General features: G+C 35.2%; 4 protein-coding genes across 4 annotated transcripts; 3 read left to right on the forward strand and 1 right to left on the reverse strand.

Moving 5' to 3' along the window:
* Positions 1-3,651: 3,651 nt before the first annotated feature.
* Positions 3,652-5,569, forward strand: LOC114530599 (kelch-like protein 20). The gene is made up of 2 exons (XM_028552189.1): positions 3,652-4,701; positions 4,746-5,569. Exons 1-2 carry the CDS (start codon positions 4,218-4,220, stop codon positions 5,309-5,311), a joined length of 1,050 nt encoding a protein of 349 aa, XP_028407990.1. The 5' UTR covers positions 3,652-4,217; the 3' UTR covers positions 5,312-5,569.
* Positions 5,570-5,894: 325 nt separating this feature from the next.
* On the reverse strand, positions 5,895-10,200 carry LOC114530046 (contactin-associated protein like 5-3-like). Its single transcript, XM_028551629.1, has 3 exons — positions 8,801-10,200; positions 8,559-8,613; positions 5,895-8,143 (listed from the first exon to the last, which is right to left on the reverse strand). Exons 1-3 carry the CDS (start codon positions 9,125-9,127, stop codon positions 7,518-7,520), a joined length of 1,008 nt encoding a protein of 335 aa, XP_028407430.1. The 5' UTR covers positions 9,128-10,200; the 3' UTR covers positions 5,895-7,517.
* Positions 10,201-10,671: 471 nt separating this feature from the next.
* LOC114529265 (programmed cell death protein 10-like) lies at positions 10,672-16,479 on the forward strand. Its single transcript, XM_028551021.1, has 9 exons — positions 10,672-10,922; positions 12,475-12,528; positions 12,780-12,837; positions 13,473-13,532; positions 14,019-14,075; positions 14,463-14,532; positions 14,761-14,854; positions 15,056-15,138; positions 15,807-16,479. Exons 1-9 carry the CDS (start codon positions 10,836-10,838, stop codon positions 15,901-15,903), a joined length of 660 nt encoding a protein of 219 aa, XP_028406822.1. The 5' UTR covers positions 10,672-10,835; the 3' UTR covers positions 15,904-16,479.
* Positions 16,480-16,832: 353 nt separating this feature from the next.
* On the forward strand, positions 16,833-27,450 carry LOC114527696 (U2 small nuclear ribonucleoprotein auxiliary factor 35 kDa subunit-related protein 2-like). Its single transcript, XM_028549406.1, has 14 exons — positions 16,833-16,895; positions 17,675-17,766; positions 18,783-18,816; positions 19,406-19,459; positions 19,800-19,908; positions 20,456-20,542; positions 22,230-22,277; positions 22,586-22,633; positions 23,037-23,092; positions 23,794-23,914; positions 24,170-24,262; positions 25,810-25,865; positions 26,233-26,342; positions 26,728-27,450. The coding sequence occupies exons 1-14, from the start codon at positions 16,846-16,848 to the stop codon at positions 27,360-27,362; spliced, it is 1,593 nt and encodes a 530-aa protein (XP_028405207.1). The 5' UTR covers positions 16,833-16,845; the 3' UTR covers positions 27,363-27,450.
* The last annotated feature ends 36 nt before the right edge of the window (positions 27,451-27,486 follow it).

Consider the following 27,486-nt stretch of genomic DNA (forward strand, 5'->3'; position numbering starts at 1 on the left):
CAAATCAATTCAATTTGAATCAAAGCATATCAATTCAATTAGAATCAATTCAATTCAAATCAATCCAATTCGAAACAATTCATGCCAAGCCAATTCGAATGAATTCATATCAAATCAACTTAGTCAGATTCAATTCGATGCAATTAAAAAAATAGTAATCTGATCTGTTCTATGCCATTAAATTCAATTGGAATCAATGCCAATGAATTCAATTTAAAATAATTTGAATCAATCCAATCTCAATCAATTCAATTCAATTCAACTCAGATGAATTCAATCAATGCATATCAATTCAATAACAGTCGATTCAATTCAAATCAATCTGATTAGAAACAATTCATGCCAATCAAATTCGAATGAATTCATATCAAATCATATCAGTTCAATTCAAATGAGATCAATTCAATTTGAATCGATGGATATCAATTCAATTAGAATCAATTCAGATGAAATCAATCCAAATCGAATGAATTCATATCAAATCAATTCAATTATTTTCAATTAAACTCAATACAATTCAAATGATTTGAATTCTGATCTGATCTGATCTCTTCTGTTCTATTCTATTCTTTTCTATTCAATTCAGTTGGTATCCATGCAAATGAATTCAATTTGAATGAATTCGAATCAATCCAGTTTCAATCAATTGAATTCAATTCAGATCAATTCAATTTGCATCAATGCATATCAATTCAATTGGAATCAATTCAAATATTCAATGCATATCAATTCAAATAAATCCAATTCGAAATAATTCATAATAATCCAATTCAACTCAGTAAAATTCAAATCATTTGAATTCTGATCTGGCCTGATCTCTTCTGTTCTATTATTTTCTATTCAATTCTGTTAGAATCAATGCAAATGAATTCAATTAGATTGGACTCGAATCAATCCAATTTCAATCAATTCTATTCAATTAAATTCAGATCATGCCGTAATCTAGAACAACGAATGATCCATGACTCCTTCGACGCAATGGTCTCACGGGCTAGGCAGTGCATACGTGTTGGGGAACACGCGATTCCGAACGAATAAATCTTTCTTGTTTTCTATAACTAATAATACTTCGTTTCATAATAAACAATTTTTCAAGTGTCATTTATTTACTGCTAATAGTGCATGTTTCAGTTGAGAAAAGCTTGATTAATACTTGATACGGCATTTTTTGCATAATTTAGACACATCCAGAATTATGCTACCAATTTTGAACATTGATATCTCCGTAAATTTTTTAGTAAAATACAACTGTAATATATCAAAATCTAAGTTTGTCTTCCCTCTATCTAGTGAAAGTTATTTCAGTTTAATACCTTAGCTAGTTTAGAAGTTATTATGAATCAAACCGGAGTACTTTTTTCTGGCACACCCGGAAGAATCAATCCAATTCAAATACATCCAATTCGAAATAATTCATACCAATCCAATTCGAATGAATTCATATCAAATCAGTTCAATTCATTTCAATTCAACTCAGTATAATTCAAATCATTTGAATTCTGATCTGGTTTGATCTCTTCTGTTCCATTCTTTTCTATTCAATTCTGTTAGAATCAATGCAAATGAATTCAATTAGAATGAATTCAAATCAATCCAATTTCAATCAATTCTATTCAATTAAATTTAGATCAATTCAATTTGAATCAATGCATATCAATTCAATTGGAATCAATTCAATTAAAATCAATCCAATTCGAAACAATTCATACCAATCCAATTCGAATGAATTCATATCAAATCAGTTCAATTCTATTCAATTCGATACAATTCTAATCATTCGAATTCTGATTTGTTCTATTCCATTCAATTCAGTTGGAATCAATGCAATTGAATTCAATTTATAAAACAATTCGAATTAATCAAATTTAAATCAATGCAGTTCAATTGAGATCAATTCAATTTGAATCAATGCATATAAATTCAATTAGAATCGATTAAATTTAATTCAATACAATTCAATTAATTTGAATTCTGATCTGATCTGATCTCTTCTGTTCTATTCTATTCAATTCATTCAGAAACAATGGAAATGAATTCAATTTGAATGAATTCAAATTAATCCAATTCGAAACAATACATTCCAATCCAATTCGAATGAATTAATATCAATTCAATTCAATTCGATACAATTCAAATCATTTGAATTCTGATCTGTTCTTTTCTATTCAATTCAGTTCGAATCAATGCAAATGAATTCAATTTAAAACAATTCGAATCAATCCAATTTCAATCAATTCAATTCAATTGAGATCAATTCAATTTGAATCAATGCATTTCAATCCATGATCAATTAGAATCAATTCAATTGAAATCAATCCAATTCGCAATAATTCATACCAATCCAATTTGAATGAATTCATATCAAATCAATTCAATTCATCTCAATTCAGTTGAATACAATTCAAATAATTTTAATTCTGATTTTATCTGATCTCTTCTGTTCTTTTTTATTCTATTTAATTCAGTTGGAATTAATGCAAATGAATTCAATTTGAATGAATTCGAATCAATCCAATTTCAATCAATTCAATTCAGATCAATTCAATTTGAATCAATGGATATCAATTCAATTGGAATCAATTCAATTAAAATCAATCCAATTCGAAACAATTCATACCAATCCAATCCGAATGCATTAATTTCAAATAAATTCCATTCAATTCGATTCGATACGATTCAAATCATTTGGATTCTGATCTGTTCTATTCCATTCAATTCAGTTCGAATCGATGCAAATGAATTCAATTTCAAACAATTCGAATCAATCCAATTTGAATTAATTCAATTCAATTGAGATCAATTCAATTTGGATCAATGGATACCAATTCAATTTGAATCAATTCATATGAAATCAATCCAATTCGAAATAATTCATACCAATAATAATTCGAACGAGTTCATATCAAATCAGTTCAATTCAAATCAATCCAATTCGAAATAATTCATACCAATCCAATTCGAATGAATTCATATCAAATAATTTTCAATTCAATTCAATTCAATACAATTCAAATAATTTGAATTTTGATCTGACGTGATCTTTTCTGTTCTATTCTTTTTTATTCAATTCAGTTGGAATCAATTCGAATTCATTCATATTGAATGAATTCGAATCAATCCAATTTCAATCAATTCAATTCAATTCAGATCAATTCAATTTGAATCAAAGCATATCAATTCAATTAGAATCAATTCAATTCAAATCAATCCAATTCGAAGCAATTCATACCAATTAAATTCCTATCAATTCATATGAATCCAATCAGAATCAATTAGAATCAGTTAGAATCAATGTAATTAGAATCAATTGAATTCAAATTAATCCTATTCGAAACAATTCATACCAATCCAATTTGAATGAATTCATATCACATCAATTCAATTCAATTCAATTCAAGTCAATAGAATTCAAATCATTTGAATTCCGATCTGTTCTATTCAATTCGATTCGATTCTATTCAATTCAATTTGGTTAGAATCAATGCAAATGAATTTAATTTGAATCAATTCGAATCGATCCAATTTCAATGAATTCAATTCAATTCAGTTAGAATCAATGCAAATCAATTCAATTGGAATCAATTCAATTTAAATCAATCCAATTCGAAACAATTCGTACCAATCCATTCGAATGAATTCATACCAATTCAATTGAATTCAATTCAATTCAATTCAAATACAATGCATTAAAATGCAATTCAAATCATTTGAATTTTGCTATGAATCATTACATGAAGCTAAATCCCACTAAATGCAAAAAGATGCTCATAAATTATCTACACATCTCAAACTTCTTACTCCATCCGAATAAAATTGGAATCACTGTTATCGAGCGAGTCAAGACTAATAAGATTTTAGGTGTTATTATGAGCAACGACTTGGAGTGGAATTGCTACGTAGAATACATTGTTAAGAAAGCTAGTAAGAAGTTGTATTCTTTAAGAATTTTGCGAAGAGCTGGGGTCAACCAGAGTAATATATGAAAGTATATCTAAGCAGAGTACGTTCGGTGCTGGAATACGCTGTCCCTGTGTGGCAGGATATATCGGATTATTTGTCAGAAGCAATAGAAGTAGTGCAAAAAAAGGGCCCTCAAAATAATTTATCCAGAGACTGAGTCGTATTCGGAAGCTCCTAAACGATCACAACTACCAACCTTGAAAACAAGAAGAGAACTACTTTGTGATGTGAAACTTCGTGTGGCGGAAAGCGAGATCATGGCACATAAGTTGGTGCTGAATACGTTTAGTTTGTATTTCAGTGGGCTGTTCAAATACAGCCTAGCAGACAGGATTGAGATTAGACAGTTTGATGGAGCGACAATGAAATGCATACTTCATTTTGCCTACACCGGGGAATTGCGTTTAGATACCAGCAATGTCTTCCGCGTTATCGAAGCATGCGACTTTCTGCAATTGGCCGAATTGGATTTCATTCAAGAGTCGGTTTGTGATTTTCTGAAGAAGAGAGTGAATAAGGCTAACTGTCCTGCAATGCTTGTCAAGTTAGAACGGTTTCATGCACCAAAGTTAAAGAGCCACCTGGTAAAATTTCCTGCTAGTAATTTCGCTAGTGTTAGTCTGCTAGAAGATTTCATTGAAATACCTGTTGAATTGTTTGTGAAGATTCTTCAAAGCAAGCTCTTAGTTGCTAACATTAATGCCAAAGTTTTTTACCATCTGCCACAGAACAAGAAGACTTTATTTTGGATATTGTGCTGAAATATGTTTCTCATCAATGTGAAGATTTGCAAGCATCAGATAAGCTTCTAAGTAAGCTTATTCGTCACATTCGTTGCCTTTGTCTGTCACCTTCATCAATGCAAAAACTCAAGAAATCTAGTGGCAGCGCTTCTCTGAATCTAGTAAGACAAGCAAAGGAAGAAATCAAGCAACAGGATGACCATCTTCTTACCTTGTGGGGAACCTTACGCGATGCATCTCTCCCAAAAGAAAGATCAGGCCATAAACATGCTCATCAAGTTTATGTTGGGTCAGTGCAAAATAAATTTGGCGATGAACTATTTACTGGTAAATCATCCTTATTCGTAAAAGGAATGAAAATTTGGATTCGTTTATGGGATGGCCGGCCTGTCATTGGTGGCCTAATGATATTCTACAGTAATGGTGAATCGCCCGTCTATGGTAGCTGTGATCATGAGAACAGTGAATGCCATGAATTCAATATGGCTGATGATGAACGAATTATTAAAGCTGAAATTAGGTCTGGATGGATGATCGATAGCCTTACATTTTTTACTTACAAGGACAGAGTGTTTGGCCCATACGGTGGAGATGGTGGGAACACATAAACAGAGGAACGTAGAGGTTTGTACGGTTTCTTGAGTTATTTGAAAGGTGCTGTTGTACTAACGCAGCAACAGCTTGGCATATCACATCTTCAACTTATTTGGAGAGAAGTCTTCGTTGACTGTGATCAAAGTGACTATAGTGAAACTGATCTTTTAGGTGAATGTAGTTTATTAGGGTCCTCAGAATCTCCAATGTGTGACTATTTTGAAATGGATAACCACGCTGTTTTAATGGTCAAATGCTTGCGCTATGCAAAGTTTCCAGCATGTTTGGCGCTCATATACAAACATTAAACTATATAGCCATGCTTTGGTTATGATGTCAAATATTTTGAAATGGATAACCACGCTGTTTTAATGGTCAAATGCTTGCCCTATGTAAAGTTTCCAGCATTTTGGCGCTTGTATTGCTTGTAAATTTGAGCGAACTAAAAAATATTCGAAATTAAAGACTAATTACGGAAAAATTATTTGTGGGGCTAAAGCCCAGCGAGCCACCCTGCTCCGCGGTCCCTGTTTTAAAAAGTTCATAAAAAGTTTGCAAATCTTCGAAGTTCATAAAAAGTTCATGAAGAGAGCAAAAAGTTCACAAATCTGTGAACTTTGTTCACGATCTGGCAACGCTGCTCGCGTGGGTTCCTAGCCGGGTGTTTGGCACGGGGGTATTTTCCCCGGGCCTTAGTATTTATATGGCTTGCCTTGTTGTTTATCTGCTTATTATCGCTTCGTTCGCCCCGCCTTCTTCCCCTGACATTCCATCCGTCGGGGGATGGTTTCCATTTATTGTTTTTTAGTTTAGCTTCTCTAGGCTCAGTTGGTTTGCAAAGACTCCTACGGTATGTATCTAATTATTTACTATGTGTGCATCGTGTGTGTTCATGTTTTCCTTCCACGGCTTTCACTTCTGTGATTCCGTGTGACAGTGTAATCACGGGATGGAGAGGGTACCGTTTAGGTTCCATATCTGATGGACGTACGCATGATTGAAAATGACAGTAAAGACTACGCATCGCCAACCTCGTTCGCTTCGCCGAGCTCGTTCGCTTCGCCGTGCTGCCGTCTCCATCCCTACCGATCCGCAGCGGGCATAACTAGTTAGGTTACTATAGTTATAGTATTCGCTAAGCCTCGCCTAGCCTCGTTGGGCCTTATCTGAGTATATTAAATAGAAATAAAGGATAGAATAATAGAAGAGTGTATTTGATCTGTATAGCTCAAATGCTCAATTAATTTAATAATCAAGACTAGAGATTTATAGGATGCAACATTTGCATCCAATGCTATCTCATTGAAGGTATTCCTGACTCAAAATTAGGGCACTAAATCCTATAGGATATATTATCCACAGGACTGTGCATTATAAGGAGTCAAGCACAAAAGATCCTCTCTTGAAAGAAAGAACTGAAAAAAATCATGTACATTATATTAAGATCTTTAACCTCTACAAAGCACATTTAGAGATGAATCATTCACCCAAAAATTGTCTCCATCAGGTCTCTATTCATTAGAGAAATGAAGATAAAGCTTCGTTTGTGGTATGAACATCCTGTTGTTGGTGAAAACGTTGAAACCCTCATTGTATTTTTCACCTAAACGTAATCTGGTGATTGTATATTCTGAAGATGATAAAACACCAGATGGGTATACTGTAGGTTATTTAATGGCCCAACCAACCTTTACGACTCACTTTAACTTATTGGAATTTTACAGCATGCTTTCAGTTCAACATACCTTTTTATTGACATTTACATTGGTTTGATTTACATTTGATTTGGCACATGGAGAGTTCGACCTCTGGGCCTTATTTACATATATGTCAGTATTATACATACAGTCTATTGTTTCCTGTTTCTTGGTATCTTAATTGGTGCTATACGTTTGAGTGAAAAGTCTCCGGCAAACCAACCATTTGGTTAAAGTGTGCTATCATATAACTTATGACTATACGTGGTTTGTACAAGGTAAAATTTGTGTTATACAAATAATAAATATAAACATAAAGTGCTAAATTACTCCAATATTTCACAATAATACGACTGAAATTATGAAGCCTGGAGCCTTTACTAACCCTAATATATCACTCGGGGGACAACAAATAAAGTCTTACTACACAAAGCTATTTTGCGTCCAATTTAATAATTTTAATGCAATTTGGTTTATCAATCAGTCCAGGCTCTTATCGACTGCGTATTTGTTTTCTCTCTCCTTAACCCCAACAATGTAATTTTCCCAGTGTATGGTATCCAACTTGATTGTCATTTGTTTCATCATTGCCGCCAGTATCTCCAAACCTTAGTTCTGTAACAGGCAACATTCTTTTGTCTGTGAAGTATCCACTGTCTTCACGCCATGTTTGGTCTTTCTTGTCACAATTGCATCTCCCTTCGCCTGCACAGCTGTTGGTCATTCCACATGCACATTTACCACTATTGACCGCCGCCCCACCCCAGTATTTCATCGACAAACCATGGCGTGATACCCACCAACCAGTAGTCCCCAGTAACAGGGAACTGCCATAGCACTCGTACTTGATAAACTGTTCACAACTCTTGGATTGGTCTATAATGGCGACAATTTGCTCCATGGGGATCTCATAAGTAATCCTCCGTTCATAAGAACGTCTACCTATATATCCGTCCACAGACGTTCTCGATTCACTATCATGTCCTATTACCGTCTCACCGATACCATTTCTCGAGGTCATATTACAAAATACTTGTATCGAGACGTCGAGTCCTTCTGGTTTTATGGAATACACACCAGTATCAGCTGACGGATCCTTTGTTCGTAACATAGTGCAGGAACTCTCAATTGAAACTGGCGGTGTGTTACCTGCAAGGAAGGGTGTTTGAAAAATGATTTTTAGTGTGACCTGAAATGAGGGACTTGTTTAGGGCCCGCGGAGCGTATCAGACAGTGGGGCCGGGGGGCTCCTAAGTCCTAAATAGAACCCCCAGTAATTTTCTATAAATAACGCTTAACGTTAATCAAAGCTGACTTTCACTTCAATAATTTTGGCAGCCAAAAATGTGGAAGGCTGCCCCTGTCTCCGCCGCCCATGTTGTTTCGGTCTGCGATAAATACTGTTCTGTAAAGATTCTTCGGAAGGTTGCCGTTCACATGGGCGTTGAATTTATGTGGAAACGTTGACGACCAAGTTTTTTAATTTGATATTACACTAAATACCTCAATGAAAACTATAGATGACTACTCTAGATGACTATTTCATGTGAGTTAAAATTTACACCTGTTGAGTTTTCCGATGTTTGTGGAGTGCTTGTTGGGCTTGATTTGGGAGGTACCTATATGTAAAGAAGGAAAGATTGCCGTAAATTTTAATTGAGCAAGTAATATCCACTTCTTCATCCAGAGCATATAGGCTATTCTCTGCTGAAGGACGATTGTGCCTGTGTCAACAGGGCGTCTGAAGGGCACCGAATTTGTCGTAAATTTTGAGCGATACGGTAACGAAAATTGTCTTTCGCTTACCTTTTTGATGATGTAATAGTGGTTAAACTCGTGGTTACGCATGCTTATTTTGTCTTCGTTGGATTTGTTTTGAACACGGATCTCACTGTTGAGCTCGCATAGCCCTTTACCGATGCCAGATATTTTGTAGTTCACTGAGACACACGACCCAAGCCCAAGGCAACGCATACTGCATTCCGAATCCGTTTCCGCGTGTTTTGTTTCGATCACATGATTTCTTGAGTAATTCCCATCATTTTTGCGAAAGATAGCTTGGACGCATTCGCCTGGCTGTAGAGATCTTAAGATAAAAGTCAGTACCCAAAGAGGGAGTACTAAAGGAGCCATGTAAAATTCGTTTTTAACTATAGTTCTTAAACGCTTGCCATACAGTATATATACGAGATAGAATCACCTGTTAATTAACATTTATTTTTTAAACCTAAGTAACGCCGGGTACTGGTGAGCCTGTCAACACAGCGTGAAATTGGAAATAATAGTAGGTGTTCTAAAAATAATTTAGGGTCTGAAAATTATCACGCCTTGGCTACTTTAAACTGAAATGCTATAAACATGGCATGCTGTCAGGAAAATACAAAAAGTTAATAGTGCTACTGTGAAAATCAGCACAACGCCTTGCACCTGTCTTGGAAAAAGGTGCGCAGCACCGTTGGCTAAAGTCGTCATGTGAACAATTTCATTGGCTTTTTAGATGTTCGTAAATTGTAAAAGCCAATGAAATAATGCATTCGTGATTCAAACCAAAAACCGCTATCAGGCAACTTGCGTCCCGCATAGTCACAGCGAAAAATTAAGCAAATTTGTAAAAAAATGCGCCGATTTTTCCACACTTCCAGTGTCGTTTACGACAAAAAAAATGGCTAGTAGTTTACTAAAGGTATCTTAATTTACCTCTATGTAGTTTTCTGTGTTCTTTACTGCGTAGTTCCAAAGTTTTTTTTACTATTTCTCCCCAGGTACGTGTTGGATAAGTAAGTATATTACATATATATTACATAAGTAAGTATAAAGCTGTCCGCGCGCGTAAACATTAAACAATGTAGTCGAAGACTGAGTCACACGCAGATTTCTGGGCTACTTATGGTGGAGGTAGCCACAAGTGACAAGAGCAAGCGTGGTTAGTGAGTGTGTTTGAGGAAATTGAGGGTTACCAATTTCGTTTTTGCGGCACTTCACTCGTTGTAGATAAATTCTAAATGTTTTTAAACCGTCTTAATTTCGAGTGGAAACATACACAAGCGTAGGTTGGATTCCTGCCGGAGGACCTATCGGTTGACTAATTTTTCTCAACTGTTCCTGGCTTGAATTGAGTTGTGTATGTTTCCACTAGAAATAAAAACCTTTAGAATTTACCTACATCGAATGAAGTGCAACAAAATCGTAATTGTGTTAAGAGGAGATTTTTTATTATGTCCGGCGTAATTTGGCGGGAAAACGCTCAAAACCTAAAATCTTTTCGGCGTACCACTCAAAATCCATTTATTTTACCGTTATTCTTTAGATTATGTTGTGAACTAAGTTTTGAACTGTATTTCGTGAATGCAAAACACCAAACAAAGGAGTTATTACAAAATATAATGCGGCGGCTGCAACAACTGAATGTTATAACGTCAACGCCATTATAACTGAAATGAATACAAAAGAAGCTTCGATTCAAGTGTCATTTTCTTCTCGGCGTATCCCGAGAAATCTTTTCATTTTCACAATATTTTGAGATTATACAGTAACCATACTTTGTGTATGCTTTTCAGGTTTGCAAAACATTTTTAATGCTGAAAATTTTAGTGCTGTTGCATGAAGATATAACTGAGGTTTTGAGCATATATCAGACATAGAAAAATATCTCCTCTTAATTATCAGTTCAGTTGATTCGAAAGTTACATAGCTCAGGGCGATAAAGCTATGGCGTGGTTACAAAGCCAAACGAAAGAGATTTGTTTACAAAAAAATTTCTTGTCGACGTTCTTTTTCAGTTTTTTGGTCGTGGTCGAGGATTAATTTTAAAAATTGATTTGTTGGTAAACTCATAAATACTATGGCGGCTGAAGTAGAGGAGAGAGGACCAATACCAAATCTAGCCTTGAATACCATACTTATACCTGTTTTTGAAGAGACAGCTCTGGTATTAAAATATACTCTGGCATACAATCGTATTTTAATATTACAACTCGTATATTCTATGCCGTTCTTTGTGTATAGTCTCTATCATTCGTAATTGCACGTACACCATAGCCCTTTGCAAAGTCATAAAACGTAGATCGTACACAATACCTCTTTGGTCAGTGAAAATATTATTTACCTACTTTTTATAAACGGTGATAACTGTGAATATCGAAGATCTACCTTTCTCATTATTGATAATATTATTGAAATGGTCTGTATGACATGTTACACAAAGTTTGATATGTTGATTGGCTTGCCAATTATCATGTACTTAAGTACTTTATGTTTTAAAAGGACAAACAAATTTCGTGTAACTTTCATAGTTAACATATGAAGTTAATTATTATGAACTAAGCCCACTAGCCTGTCAGTGTTTTTAATATCACAGCCAGCCACTTTATATCCAATAGCATTTTTTTTGAAAATTGAAATGATAATACAGTATTCCCCCACTAACTCGAACTCCCAAGGGGAAAGAAAAATTGTTTGAGTTAAACCGATGGTTCAAGTTATAAACCAGGGTTGGTGTCAGATTATGTTTATATTTAAATACATTGGATTACCGCAGTTAATGTGTTTATTTGCTAAAAAAATCCTGCTTTATATAATAATGAAATACTAGTTAAAGCAGAGACACTATAAAAGCTAGTTAACTGGACAAAGTTAACTGAGGTTAATATGTAGAGATGTTACAAAAAGAACTAAAAAAGCTTGATCAATAATGATTGTGCCTCTACAGATAATCAATTTAAAATTTAAAATCAATTATACATTTATACACAGATTAATTTGTTATTATTTTGATAGTTTCCAGTTGTCAAAATGCCATTTTCTAACGTTTTATAGTTTGCTGATCTAGGATTCGAGACCAAAGTTCAAGTTAACTGGATATATTCGACCAAGAGAAAACAAAATTTATTTAAATTAGTGAGGAGTTTGAGTTAAGCAAGTTCGAGTTTAAGGCAGATTGTTAGTAAATTACTATAAAGAACATTAATTACCAAATCCAAGGAGAATTGGATTTAGTTCGAGTTAGTGAGAAGTTTGAGTTAAGCGAGTTTGAGCTAGCGGGGGACTACTGTATGTATATTTGGATTTGAAATTATTTAACATTACATCATATATCAAAGATTTCACCCATTCAAACCATTCTATGAAATGCATTTTAAAATTAATCAATGCTATAAAATGTTTTGAAATTGCAACATTATTCATATTGGATAATTTTTTTCTCATCTGTCATTTTGGAACAGGAAAGAGTAATAAAATTTAATATATTATTTTAATTTTACAATGGTCAGGAGTGTAAAAGATTCAAAGATTTTCAAATGATTGGTAGCAAACTTTGCCACCTACTTTTTTCAATGTAAATGCTTTTGCCTTTGGCAATTGGAAATTTGCCTTTCCAATCTCATACAGCTGCCACCACTCCTGATGTTAAGAAATAAAATTATTATCATTACCATTTAAAAATAAAAAATCATTAGATATATAATTGTATTTAAATATAGGATCATCGAGTTGACAGAACAATTCTCGATCGAATTCAGACAGCTTTTCAAAAGGTACATGCTCAGTGATTTACATATATTGGTGAATAAGTGGCTAAAAATAATATTTGCCACAAACAGTAATGAAACATTAGTTTGAAAAACTGGCATGACTGGCAAAACTTTTCTAGCTGTATACAAATCCATTAGCTGTTCTATCCACCCTATTTCCACCCTAAGACCACTAGTACAAAGCTTTAAGTATAGCCATTCAAGCAGGCATGCATTTTACAAAATTGTGTGATTTGTTTGTCTTTCATGTGTAGGCCGAATTACAAGCCCCTGGTATTTCACAGGATTTTGTTTCCGCTGTTCTTAAGCAAGGTGAGTCATTTTTGGTTTGTCATAAGTATGCACACTATGTCCATGCTGTACTGTTGTATTATTTATTTTGCACAGATTGTCCTGTGCTAAGGCAGCCTGTATATATATGTAAGTCCTGCAATTTGTACCATAACATTTCTGTTTGATGATTACAGACATCACCCGAAATCTAAACTGTACTATAATATCAATTAGTTTTGCATTGTCAGAGGAAAATTATTAAAAATACCATCTTGGGTCGGTCGCTGATAAAACTCTCTGAATTACATTTTGCATATACGTTACATTTTGCGTAATATGTTAAACGCAGAATTTGCTAATTCTTGATAATTGGCTGACTAACTGTAAACTTTCTAGACTAAGCTAGTGCAGAAAACATGCGACAAAATCCATTGGGGGGTGTATTTTCTACTAATTAACTCATGCCCAGTGAACTGTAATTCTGTAATATCAACCGGAACGCAGCATAGGCTTCTTATACGTTCCAATTAGTACACGCAATCACATTTACTATGCAGTGTTTCATTCGGTGTTTCAGTGTTTCATTCAGTCATAAACCCATTACCCATGTAGAAAGTCTTGTACTGTAACTTTACTGAATTGTCTTCCTATATTTCCTACGTTTCAATTTTCAGAGTCTATTCCTCACAATATGAACGAAATTCTTTTATTGTTGTCGGCGAAGGAAATTGATGGTACGTGTTAGTCTTACTAACTAACGCTCATTAGTCCATTCACGCGTGGAAACTGATAAGCATTCGACCGGTTCTTTGTGTTAACACGACCCGTAATAGCCTCAGTCACATATTACAGGGGCGTACCGAGTTATTTCCAATTGGAGAGGGGGGAAGGGGAGGTGTCCCCAAGGATTTACCAACGAAGTCCACTGAAAAATCGCACATCTTTACTCTTGCAACGATATAATGGAAGTGGGCTAAAACTTGTTGTTTGAAGAATCGCGATACATTGCTCCCGTACGTACCATGTTTGATGCCACGATTTAAAAAATTACCGACCGCCTTTGTTCAAAAACTGATAAGTATCATTGCACCGGTACCATTTTAAGAAAAGGGTGCTCTCTTCGCTCGACGTTACGCCTCTGGGCACATAGCTAACACGCTAACACCTATGCATCATGGTTATATATAACTGTACTCTGGCATATTTAACATTCTTTTCAGGCTTGTACATCGATCGTCCTGAACCAGGTTTTCAGACGTTGACCAAAAATGCCCAAAGTAAGTGACGATTTTCCCCAAATCTGTACTTTGACCGCGTATTTATAGAACATCGAAAATCCGCGTCGAATGTGAACAATGGAAAATATAGAAAATATATGTAAAATATAGCCTTCCAAAGTTTGCAAATTTCTATACTTTTTGTGGTAATATATGCACGGAAATTGTTATCACATTCAGGCCGAAATTGTAACAATTGTCGTATACAAAAGTATGTATCAAACCTTGCAAGGCTATATATTTTCCGCATTTTACAACATTCTACACCAAACGTTACGCTGCAGTTTTCAGACGTTGTTATTGACTGCGTTTGCAATTGCTTGCATTGATAAAAGAATGTGGGTAGTCTTTTGACGGTTTTTTAATATTTATTTTTCATACTTTTAGCACTCAAGAAAATTTTGTGTAAAATTCCAAGCGAGATTCACGACCGGACAAAATTTTTACAAACAATCAAGTTTGTACTTATAATGCTAAATTTCCCTTCAATGTGTTTATATACAGTTATTTAACCTTTTTTTACGGTAATTTGGAAGAACTTAAATCTTTTATATATATTCTTCCAAACTCATACGGTTTTTTTAACTGTATATAGAAACAGGGAAGGTATTTTCTATACCTCAAATACATTACGCGCCTATTCTGGGATTATGCACTACAATCGCGTTATTTGTATGTCTTTTAGAGAGATCGCAAGCGCCATTAAATTATTGTTAGATTCTGTAAACGATGTTTTGAAGAATTATACTTCCATTGGCCGTATAATGGAACATAAAAGAGTGAGTAATGCATGTTTTCTGTTGATATATAGAGTAAACGAACTGAAAAGGATTTGTTAAAGCTATTCAGAAAACTGTGTTTTAAATAGCTTCAACAGCGCTTATTGAGACAAAAATCAAATTTGAAGTTTCTGTTCCCATGCATATTACGTGGTCATATTGCCGCAATGCATGAACGCAATATATTTTTATTCTCCACAGAATTTAGAATTTCATAAGAAGGAGTTTGTGAAGTATTCAAGAAGTTTCAGCGACACGTTGAAACGATATTTTAAAGATTCCAAGTAAGAACATTACAGATTTATTTGCGTTAGGCAGAAAGAGATCATTACAGATTTATTTGCGCTACTCAGAAACCATAATTTTGTTTATGGGAGGTTGATAAATATGATGGGGCGCAATGTGGATATAGTGTAGCAGTGTTACTTCGTTGATATATTTTCCCAAACAAAAGCAGTACGCATGCGCATTAGTTACTAAAACGCTCAACGTCCGTGACATATTTGCGGAGTTGCATTCCCGGGCATAAATAAAATGGCGGACGACTTCAATTTGGCAGCTACATTCCCGGGCATAAATAAAATCTCCGGGCAGAGTTAGTACGGCTCGCAGATCATTACTTAAGCCCCAGCTACCCGTTACCGGATTACTCGTGGACAGACCGTGAAATAGAATTTCTTTTGGAATCGGTAACTTTGCAATCGTTTGATCTCCATTTATTTTTCCCGCCAAACATATTCCATACCGGATTAAAGCGATTATACGGAAACAGAAATGTACCGGATCAATTTTTCATGTCACTTCCACACTGCATCCTTGTAACTGCAACGCCTATCTGATATGGAAAGTAATCCGGTATGCTACTATCCGGTATCGTGTAACTGGGGCCTTAGCTAAAACAAAATATTACTGGCTTTTATATGTTCCTATACCATATGCATTTTTCTTATAGGGCCAACAGTGTTTACCTCAGCGCAAATGAACTAATCAGTCAAACCAATAGCATCATTCGAGAATTCCAGCGTGCGACCAGCCTTAGAGACTACTAGACAACGTCAACAATGCACAATCATGTAATGATCAAGTTACTCGAACTCAATCGTAGATTTGATCTGGAGTATCATCCTATATATATGACGAGATTTACGCTTTTCGTACTAGTATACATCGCAACATTCACCCGGATATATAAATAGATGTATTGTATTTTTCTCTATATTCTAAAGCGAACACTCAATTTATCCGCATTTTTCACAATTTTTGCATATATGCGGACATCGACTGTACAAATTAGTTCATTTGAAACATTTGCTAGTCAATTTCAGTTTCGTTATAATGGGCCATTCCGAAGTTGGAATAAAAGACTGGTATGTTAGCTAGTGAGGTTGAAAATGCATCATGATACTGTTTTTATATAAGATGTGATGAAAAAGCAAGACTGCTTACAGCCCCATAAAAGGCGCCTTGCCATTTTTTTTGCATATTCGGAATAGTTAATGTTTCACTAATGTAGTTAAATAAAAACACTAGATAATGGCTTTTTTTTCTAATTTCTATGTTATTATTTCTAATGTCTATGTTATAGCTTTATAATCCCCCTAATTATATACAAGGCTACAACTGTAGTATATATCTTTCATCGTGATTATGATTTAATCGTACTTTGTTTTTCTGTTGAAATAGCAGAGTTATAAGAGCCCGTTCTACCGATGAGTATACTGCACAACGTTGCATGTTGGTTTAATATGATTTTGTGACAAAAGATTTCCCACCCTCGTTTAATTGTGGTAAACTATTGACCATTTTTGTGAGATAAGTGGTGATTTTATTTTTCGACCTGCCAACGTCAAGGGCATCACGTAACGTTTGACACCCAATGACACTTTCTCCACGACCAACAATGCTACACGTGGGCTCAAACCATAATGCTTTGCAACCTGGGGAAGACGGTGAGGAACCGTGAAAGTACAAAGTGGAAACACGGATGAAACATGGAGGACGATGCAAGCACAAATGCTGAAGAAACGGTGAAGAAATTGAGGTGAATGATCATGAATTTTGCCTTTCTTGAGTGATCCACTTTTTTGAACCAAAGAGTAATGCAGCAAAAAAGAGTTATGATGATGATTATTATGACAATGTGCCAATGAATCACAACTGTAGAATAAAAAATGTGTAGGAAACGGTACTCTAATCCATAAGTCATAAGTATAGGCCTAGTATAGGCGAATACTCCCCCTTTCCTTCCAATTTTACATTTGTGGTATGCAATTGCTCTTATATTGAAAGGGTCGATTAAATAGGGTTAGGGTTCATATAGCACTTAAAAAATTATTCCAGTGCTCAAATGGAAAGTTATACATATAATATGACCAGGAATGAAATTAAAATCCTTGGTCTTTTTGTGCCTACTTGATGCTTGTTGCTATTTTCATTTGGAGCAAAAGGCAGAAGCAATATTTGCAGTCATCTTTTAATTTTTTAATTTGGTTTAACATAGTAACTTGTAATGTCCGATTATACATTTAAGTGGAAAATCATACTGCAGGTATTGTTCAATGTGTTACTCACAGCTGCACATGTGATGCCTGTCAATTTAGATGATGCAGCTCAATCACATATTTGAATGATAATTTCAGTGACTCATAAACATTTTGTAAACTATTTGCTTTACATTTGCCCAGTTGCTGTGTTGCCTAACTGTCTAAGTTAACTGTGACAGGCAATTAGAAATGGTTAGAAGAGATTATTCAAGCAAAGAACTTAGTTAGTATCACATACTGTACATGTAATATACCTTTGGAACACTTTTCTATCCAGTCACAGATTATTCAAAAGGCTTCTACAAAAGGAAAAACGTAAATGGAAGCGCCAAAAGGCAGCAGAGGCAAGGAAGAATGCTGAAATAAATGGTATGTCTGTATACTGTTACTAATCATTTTACTGGTAGTAAACTTGTAAAGGGAATGGTTAACTGTCTAACCAAAAATTAAAGAGATATTTAGGGACCCCAGGAGGGCTACTGGCAAAGTTATTTAAACCTTAAATAGGTTTTACCCCAACCTTCCTAGAAACACATCACACTAAACATTTACTGGTTGTTTTGCTACTATTACATGGCATACTGTTAGTTGTAAATGAAGATTAAATATTTCTATGTTTGAAAGCATTCAAGGGAACTATCACCTTTTAGGATTGGCTGTCATGATAATTCTACATAACTGAAATTCTGACAGAATGATGCGAATGACCACTGTTTATAAAAGCTGAATTATCGATGAGCACTGTTTGTAAATAGAGATATGTTTCAATGACTTAAATGGGTATTAAACCTCAGTGTTCCCAGATTAACCTACAAAGTACAAATTGTACACTGCAAAATAAAATTGGCAAAATATTGACCATTAATGTTTTGTAAGTTATGCAACCGCTAGACTATTTCTTTCTGGCTGTTAGTCAATGTATTATTTGCCTTTTGTGATAAAGTTTAAATTTGACATTACCGAATTTATCAACGTACACCATATTTTTGTAAATCAAGGAACGATGCGAGAGAAGCGGGGGGGGAGGGGGCAGATTTTTGTTAAAGGGCACTTCTGTAGCGGCGCATACTAAAGAATGTTTGCCAAGCATCGTTTATTGAACTTCGTCTTTTCGTGTTTTCGTGTTCCAAGATGATTTTGGCTTCTGCGAGTTTTTCAACGTACAATAGTTCATTTAATCTCTGCCTCCACGTCTGAGAGTTGTGTTATATCTCGCACGATTAGAATGCATTTTAGCTCCCAAAGGGGCGCAAGATTTGTATTTCAAATTAATGATTCACTGTCGAACCTATATTTAGTTGATTTCGAATTTAATTTTTGTTGAATCGTCTATATCCAGGTATCGTATACATGTATATTCAAACTAACGTCTTGTCTCATTGCAGAAGAGTCACGGCAGGAATGTGACCTGGAGTACAAGTAAGCAGTCAATATATCTATTTTATACGTTCTGCGTGTAGGGGAATTCTACACATACATAGTTACCATCCTTTTGTTACCTAATAAAAATAGTTGTGGAATTACACAACTGTTTCACCAGGATTCGGGATGCCAGCAACACATGTTTTGTCTTCTTTATAACGGAGTCAGCAAATGTAAAATCTATGTGTTTTTTTTATAAGAATGATACAAATGTGCATGCAGCTAAAGGTACTGGTTTAGACACTACACGTTTTTCCAATTTTATCCAAAGTAGTCGGGAAGGAAGTCGTGAAGCAAAAATCAAACCTAAAAGTAAATACGTCGACAGCCAAGATATACCTTATCACAGAAAAGTATCAAATTAATTACCAATATGGAGCTAATTTGATTCCAAATGATGCCAAATTAGCTATGTTCTGAGTCAAGTTTTTCAAAACAAGTTTCTGTACAAGTTTCTGTATAAACGAAGGCTATCAGTTTTTACCAAAATTCAAAATTTTCCCACGCACCTCCGTCGTTTTGTGTGCAACGGCCTCCAAAGTTGCCTGCTTTTTTACAAAAACAAGTGTTTTCTTATCTTTCACAGAAAGAGAGTTGACGAATTTGAAGCAGATAGGGAAAAACAGGAAATCTTAGAAAGGTATATAGACTACGGCAAAGTTAGCTTGTGAATGAAACTGTGAAATAAGTCGTGAAAATTAATGTTACATGCAAATAATTATAGTGGAACCCCGCAAATTAATACGATCACGCTTTATTTTCCGGAACAACGCGTATAGGCCTTTTTCGTATCTAGAGACACATTAATACACAAACTACCATTAATACCACCATTTCGTTAATACTACCAAAGACTATCTTTTGTGCAATTTACTTCCCATCCGCTTTCAGTCACTTCCATGCAATGTTCCTTTAACAATTTTAGAAGCTGGTGCACGTCCTGACGGATTTAAAACGTGTATAATATAATTTTTTTACAGAGAAAACAACGAAAAGCTTTGGCTTCAACGCGAGGCAGAGGCACAGGCTGAATTTGCTCGTAAAAAACTCGAAGAGGAAAGAAGAGTAAAACAAAAAGAAGAGCAGGAGGTAAAAAAATTTGTAAACATTACTGTAATCCCGACGTTTGTTGACATCTGTGGTAGAATATTTGTTGGCTTCTGCAGCACTGAGTCATTTCTCCCCCTAATGTAATGTGCGTATATACTACATGCATGTATGTGTACATTTTAAGAACATGCACCCGCGGGGTTTGAGTAAAATTTAAGGACTGGAATTAACATACAAGAAATGGCCAAAAATGAAGAAACTGTTAATGTTACGTTGTATTTATATACTTCATGAGTGAAGTTGTGTATACTATTTATTTTTCCTCCCATGCAACCTTTATTTTCTGATTAGACGTTTTCGGTGTGGATTACATACATACTTAGTGGTTTAATAACCGTTGATTAACTATATGTGCCGTTTTGGGTTAGTATCCGGTTCTAGAAACACATGAGTAACTTGTCTGAGTCGTTTCGTTTTATACATTCACATTTTGAAAAGTTAAGTAGCTATTGAAGACAATCGTTTTGACATTGTTTATATTTATCTACAAAACGTTTGAACGATTTTCGATTATATGTATTTTCAGAAAGCTATCAAGTTAGAATGGGAGAGACAGCAGGAAAAAGAGAAGGAGGAAAAAGAAAGAAAAGAAAAGTCTACAAAGGATAAAGAGGTGGGTCTAAAAGAAGTTCATTTTTACGCTATAAAAACCCATTACCAGACACAATATTTTCTGCTTTTTCTGCTTCTATAAATATGTGACACATTATAACTGTTATAGCCTCGGAGCTGATGTGATATCTGACTCATTGTTGCTGTTGCATGATTTCATATACGCTCGTTCATTTCATTCAGTTTCATTTCATATATACCAAAATATTTTTGCTTGAGTTTGATTTATTTTGTCAACTGCCTCCTTATTTTTTAATTTTTAGAACAAGTTGCATGCATATAGTTTACGCATGCTGCATGCAAAAACAGCAAAATATCATCATCCAGTTTATGCATATTTTTATATACCGTGCATACGTTTATATTTTTACAAAAATATGTAAAAAAAATAAAATAAAACGGAGTAAAATAATGAAATAATAAAACGGAATTCGAACTTTTTATACTAGTAATTATTACTCTGTGTTATGCTTCAGTCCTTAACGGTAACAACATCACAGATAATTATGAGAGCAACGGGTTTTCCTGAAAACTGGCGTGTGTTCATCTGGTGCCGTGTTTATCCACAATACATCGTTTTGTGGAGTTGTATCCTTATACTGAATCAATTGATCTAACGATTTTGATTTGCACATAGTATGCCTTATTTTTAATTTTTGTTACGCGTATGACGATCCAGTATTAGCTTTTTATATCTTTTTTATGAATTGCATGCATGTGATTTACTTGTACATTAGATATATTTTCATCTTTGTTTTGATTTTAATACTTCGATCACAACTAAGACTAGTCATGCGCTATTTATAGATGTATCGACACAAAATATTTTCGTATTCTGGGGCATCATGGATGAAAATTAACCATAGTATACAAGTCTCCATGATAAAACAGACATTTGAGATGATTGAACAGACATGTGCACAATTACAAAGATTACAGGACATATTTCCTTGGCCGTAAATGCACTCGCTTCATTTATCCAAAATCTATGCATGGAGACATGCATGGTCTGGAAACTTTGAAAGAAAACATCAAATTATCTTTAATATCGGCTTAAATCGATTATTAAAATTTGCTTATATATTTCTGAGACAAGGGTATGGAATTTTTTGGACTTTTTTGCCGTCACGTTATTTGTTTTCGACACGCTCGTGAGAATATTTTATCGATGTACATATTCGTGCGGATCATTTTTAGTGCTGTACGTATTTCTCTATATACTAGAATCCAGGATACATCAATCAAAGAGAATTCACACATTCTGCATGCATGTTGCATGCAAAAGAATTGCTATGCAATTTGGACCTTTGTTCAGTCAAAACAACTTATATGCTCTCTCTTCCGCAGAGGCTTCGAATGCAAATGCTCTAGATTTTTAAAGATGACCGCTGCTGCTGAAATTAGTAACGCGGGCGAGGGTTAACCCTTGCCCGCGTTTCTGAATTCAGCAGCAGCGGTCATCTTTAAAAATCTAGCGCATTTGCATTCGAAGCCTCTGCGGAGGAGAGAGACCTATATGTATAATAATCCAAACAGACATCATAAATGTAATCATAATACTCTTTTTTCTATTTTTTCCTAATTCGCTTTGTATGGATTGTTATCACTCAATCATTATTACTCGATTTTTTATGACATTCTTTAACTAGAGTTCGTAGAAACTTGCTGACCGTATGTTGTTTTGTTAGGAGGCACTTTTTAGGGAAATTGAAAAAGAAGTAACACCTAATTCTCAGGTATGTCTTTTTTCAAGAAACGTTTTTCCCAAATACCTTTTTTTGGATTGATTTACGACCAAGTAGACTCACAAAAGAATAAGTCAATAAAAATCTTTGCAAAGATTTACGATTATGAAACGGTCTTATTTGTACTTTTATATATAGTTAAAAACAGTTGATAAATATTGTATATGTTTGGGATATAAAATGTTCTTCGAGTTGCTACAATCTTCATTTAAGATTTGCAGTCGCATATACTTAAACGAATTCGGCAGTTCTTGAGATAAACATATATTTTATAACATTTACTTCGTTTCGTTTCAAAGAGTGGTTTTCACAATCCTGTTGCACCAGCGCACTATGGAACAGAAAAGGTAGTTCGACTTGATAAGTAACTGTTCTTTAGTCGCAAAGAACCCATTCATACGTTACAGTCGTGCCAATAGAAGCGTTCCGAAAAATGTTGGCCAGTTCATTTCCTGACTTGAAGGCACACATCTGAACAATTCCTCAACAATTTGAAAAGCTCCTTATAAAGTTCCTAACTTCTTGTTTCATTTATGTACCAATCAGATTGCTCGAAAATAAAATATGGAATTCGATTAGTCAATGAAACAGGAAGTTAGGAACTTTTTAAATTGTTGAGGAATTTGTTCAGATGTGTTCCTTCAAGTTAGGAAATGAACTGGTCAACATTTTTCGGAACGCTTCTATTGGCATGCACGACTGTAATTCCGGCATATTTTAATAACGTGTACTTTCTTATTTTTTGTCTAGGACGCCGTGAATTGTTCATTTTTCCTAAAAACTGGAGCGTGCCGTTTTGGCGAGAGGTATATATTTCTGCCCTTATCCAAAAATGCCGTGGGACTTTGGAAAGACGTTTTTTAGAAATTGCAAACGACGTGCTCCGTTAAGACATAAAAGAGAAAAAAAGGAATACTGCATGCATGCATTGCTGACTATAATGAGATTAAAAATGCTGCCAAAGAGATTTCCTAAACAAGAAAACAATTGGATTAAATTCACCCTATTATTTCCAGGCCTATAAAGAAGGCAAAACTACATTAAATCATTGTATTAATAGCGCGAACAATGTGGTCTGGCAAACGTTAAAGAATTGTTTAAGTCGAAAATCTTAAACGACAACAATCAACGATAATAATACAAATGGCAAAGTAATAACAGGCAGCAAGAGAAAATTTCCAAGGGGGGTTCATCCCTGATAAAGACACTATAGACCGGATTGTCGAAACGTTGGGTCGTGAATGTAATCTTTGTGTGATGATTACTTTCATTAAAAGAATGTAGCGATAATGCGATGATTATATACCTGGTTGCCGTGAACGTACTAACTTCAATTAGCTTAAATCTTACTTACACGAAAGGAAACAAATCTGCAAAACCAACAATAGTTAGTCGAAATGTTAGTGGCGTTCCACAGGGATATACGATGGGCCCTTTGCTATTAAATTTATTACTCATGTCTTATATGATCATGTATCCCTCATGCTTTATATGATCATGCTTACAGATGCTCACGTCAACATCCCAGACCGTCCAGTGGTGTTACTCTTCTTATTCCTGCCATGTATGCAGATATCAGACATATTGAAAGTGCTCTCGATATTGCCGACCGCGATACCGGCTTGGAGGTAAGAATAACTCTACCATTGTGTCCCAGGAACATATTCGAAGTCACTGTATTCACTTAATCCTTCTGATATGTTTTTGCATTGTGAAAGGCAGCCGAGACAAAATGCAGTTAAATGTATAGATACAAATACGCACAACATTTCTAGTCTTTTCTTTTTGTTAGGCAACATATAGATTTTGCTTAGCATCTTTCTAGAATTGGCGACTTTAGTCATTGATAGCTAAAATTTGCGTGATAACTGTGTATTCTATAGTTTGATGAGCAGGATGCTTACAAAAATTTCCTGGAATTTTACGATGACGTGCATCCCGAGTTCGAAAAGAGTGGACGGCTATTGCAGTTTAAGGTACAGACAACATGCACATACTACTATGCATTTCTCCTGGGATACTGTGACGGATACCTGTTGTCATGGGCCGGTTTTATAAAACCCTTTTACTACATTTTTTATACCTTGGTACATCGTATATAGCTATACCGGGTGTCCCAAAAAAAAGTACCTATTTTTAATTCAACATAACTTATAAACGAACTAAAGAATTACAATCAAATAATCTATGTGTAGTTGAGTAATGTCTACCTTAAAGTTTGATATATTGCATATGAAGTTTGAGCGAGTTGTTTCCGAGATATTTGCGTTTAAAGACACGGTAACGTTTTGAAATGTGTAAAAAATCAGCAAAAAATGGCTTGTTAAACGCAACAATCCGATGTCTACAGGGGCAATTTCCTGGTCGACTCATGAGTAAACGCGGCGATTGGCCATGGCCTCCACGCTCCCCTGACCTGACGGTGTGTGATTTCTTCCTCTGGGGTATTTAAAGCAGTAGATTTGGGAAGCTCCTCATAACCAACAACCTCAAAACTTGGGAGAACATCGCGAGGCCATTGTTAGGTCATGTTGCAATTTGGACGCCCACATGATTCAAAGGTCTTTTGATGGCATGCTGACACGGGCAAGAAAGTGTGTTGCTGCTGGTGGACATGAATTTCCAGATGAATAAGAACAAGTAAAAAACGATTTTAAAGAAAAATAAAAAATAAGTTACAAGACACCATGTTACGAACCGGTATTGTTAAAACAAGTTTAATAGCCCATTTTTTCCTGATTTTTGACAAGTTTCAAAACGTTGCTGCGACTTTAAACGGGAATATCTCAGACACTACTCGTTCAAACTTCATATGTAATATATCAAACTTTAAGTTAGACATTACTCCACTTAATATGGATTATTTGATTGCAATTCTTCAGTTCACTTACAAGTTATGTTGAATTAAAAATAGGTACTTTTTCTGGGACACCCGGTATATAGTTGACTTCAAAATACACCATTCTTATTGGCTGACTTTGTCAGTATACACCTATATATATTTATGTGTATATAAACACATATACCGAAGATCGGCAGCAGACTAACGCGAAGCGGAAAATTTTCTTCATGCATGCATGCGTCGTATAAACTTTGGGCCATTTTCCACGTTCAGTGGAAATCAATCAGCATTCGTGCATTGAGCTGAAAACATGCATGGGGCGCATATATATTCATACGCCACTGGAAAGGTAGGTATTAAACAATTAAAGGTTTCCGTATTTGGATGGCCTGATCCAAACACTTGCATGGGAATGTTGCGAGACACGCGAAACACGAACCGAAGGCGAATGATTTTCATGTGAGCTTTTCTTAGCTTTTCTTCCAAGTGTTTGGATCAGGCCATCCAAACACGGAAACCATTAAGTAATTGTTTTATATAAAATAAAAACAAAAAGGCAGCCTTTCAAGTTTTATTTCAATAATTGAATTAAATTTCCGTGTTTGGATGCCCTTATCAATGAACACGCGAGCGTCGACCAATCAGCGTTATATACATGTTATTATATAAATTTATTTCTAGGTTTGTTGTAATTATGAACCTCATCTTCGCGGAAATGTCTACGTGCAGTATACATGGTATGGTTCTTATACAATTCATATATGAATGATATTCAAGTATATTTGGATATACATGCATGTCACTAAAACCCATGCTGCATACATAGACTTGTCCATATTTGATACAAATTAAGCGTCGATATAGTAGCCTACAAATCCACCTTTAACATGCATGCATGCATTATACAGAGAAAATATTCTCAGAAAGCAAGATACGAGTTTTATACGTGGGCCTGATATAAATCCCGTTTCCAATCTCTAAATGTCAACCGCCCCATTTTTGCCAAAGAAAGTCGTGCGAAAGCAGCTTACTTACTCACAGCATCCAGATCAGTGACTTAATTACTAGACCCGAGGTTGTTATCCTGGTTTTTTGTATTTGCAGTGAAGAAGATTGTCAAAAGGCATTTGCCGACTTTAATGGTCGCTGGTATGCAGGTAGACAGCTATCGTGCGAGTTTTCTCCGGTAACAAACTGGAAATCAGCCATTTGTGGTGAGTTTTCTTTGTTAGTCACACTATAGCTAGTATGCGAGATGCCTAATCATTTTGTCAAAGAACTATAATGCAGTAAAATAATTATATGGTTATATCGTTAAACTGAAACGACACTTCAAATGAAGGCCGTCTCTGGGTATAGAACATTCGGAAAATCGGATCGATGTTTCAAACATTACCTACTTAGCTACATTTGATAGGGAGATATATAAATAATTTCATTAAATAAATAGTTTGTTCTGAATTTGTTTTGTATTTTCTTATAAGAATTTGATTTTGCGCTATAAAAAAACTGAGAATGTGAATAGAATTAAAGCTTGCATAAAACAGGCCAATAGCCTATAGATTTAGATAACATGTAATCGTGTATCATACCATTCAGGACTGTTTGCACAAAATCGATGTCCTCGCGGTAAGAACTGCAATTTCCTACACGTTTACCGCAACCCTGATGATTGGTCCGAGCAGCGCTCCGAGAATCTTCGCCATGTTCGAAATGGCCGATGCTACTACGAGGAGCGAGACAGGAGGCATTCCTCGGACGATAAATCAAGGCTGTCTAGCGATCGAAATCGTAGCAGGAATGGTGAACGGGACTCTTACCGATACGATACAAATTCTAGGGACAGACGAAGGAGACATAGAAGCAGGTCTCAAAGTCCCAGTGATGATGATTTTGACGATAAACATCGTCGTCGCAGAAGGCAACGAAAACGTAGTAAAAGTAGGAGCTCTGAGAGGGATCGAAGAGATTCGCCTTCTAGATCGTCTGTCGCCAATAGGAAGATGAGAAAAGATGATGTCAAAGTCGAGGAAGGTAATGGCGTTTGTCTTGCCGATGAAAATGGTAACAACGATAGCAAAACTTCAACCCGAAAATCTCGAAGTCCTAAGATTTCTGCGAGTCCCGTGTCTGACAAGTCTAAACGTCGTCGTAAGTCAAAAAAGAAACATAAAAAACACAAACGGCGTTCAAAATCTCACCAAAACACCACGGCCTCTGATGAAAGCACGTAATACCCATTGGGATGAGCTAGTTTGGGATTGAGAATTAGAAATGTTGATTGTTAACTAAATGTTTTTATAAAACTTACAGCGTCAAAAAGTTAGATAGCTATATACATGCATGCATGTTATAAAT

Source organism: Dendronephthya gigantea, unplaced genomic scaffold (genome assembly GCF_004324835.1).
Source record: "Dendronephthya gigantea isolate DGI-Jeju-01 unplaced genomic scaffold, DenGig_1.0 000001F, whole genome shotgun sequence".
In the NCBI taxonomy this organism is placed as follows: Eukaryota; Metazoa; Cnidaria; class Anthozoa; order Malacalcyonacea; family Nephtheidae; genus Dendronephthya; species Dendronephthya gigantea.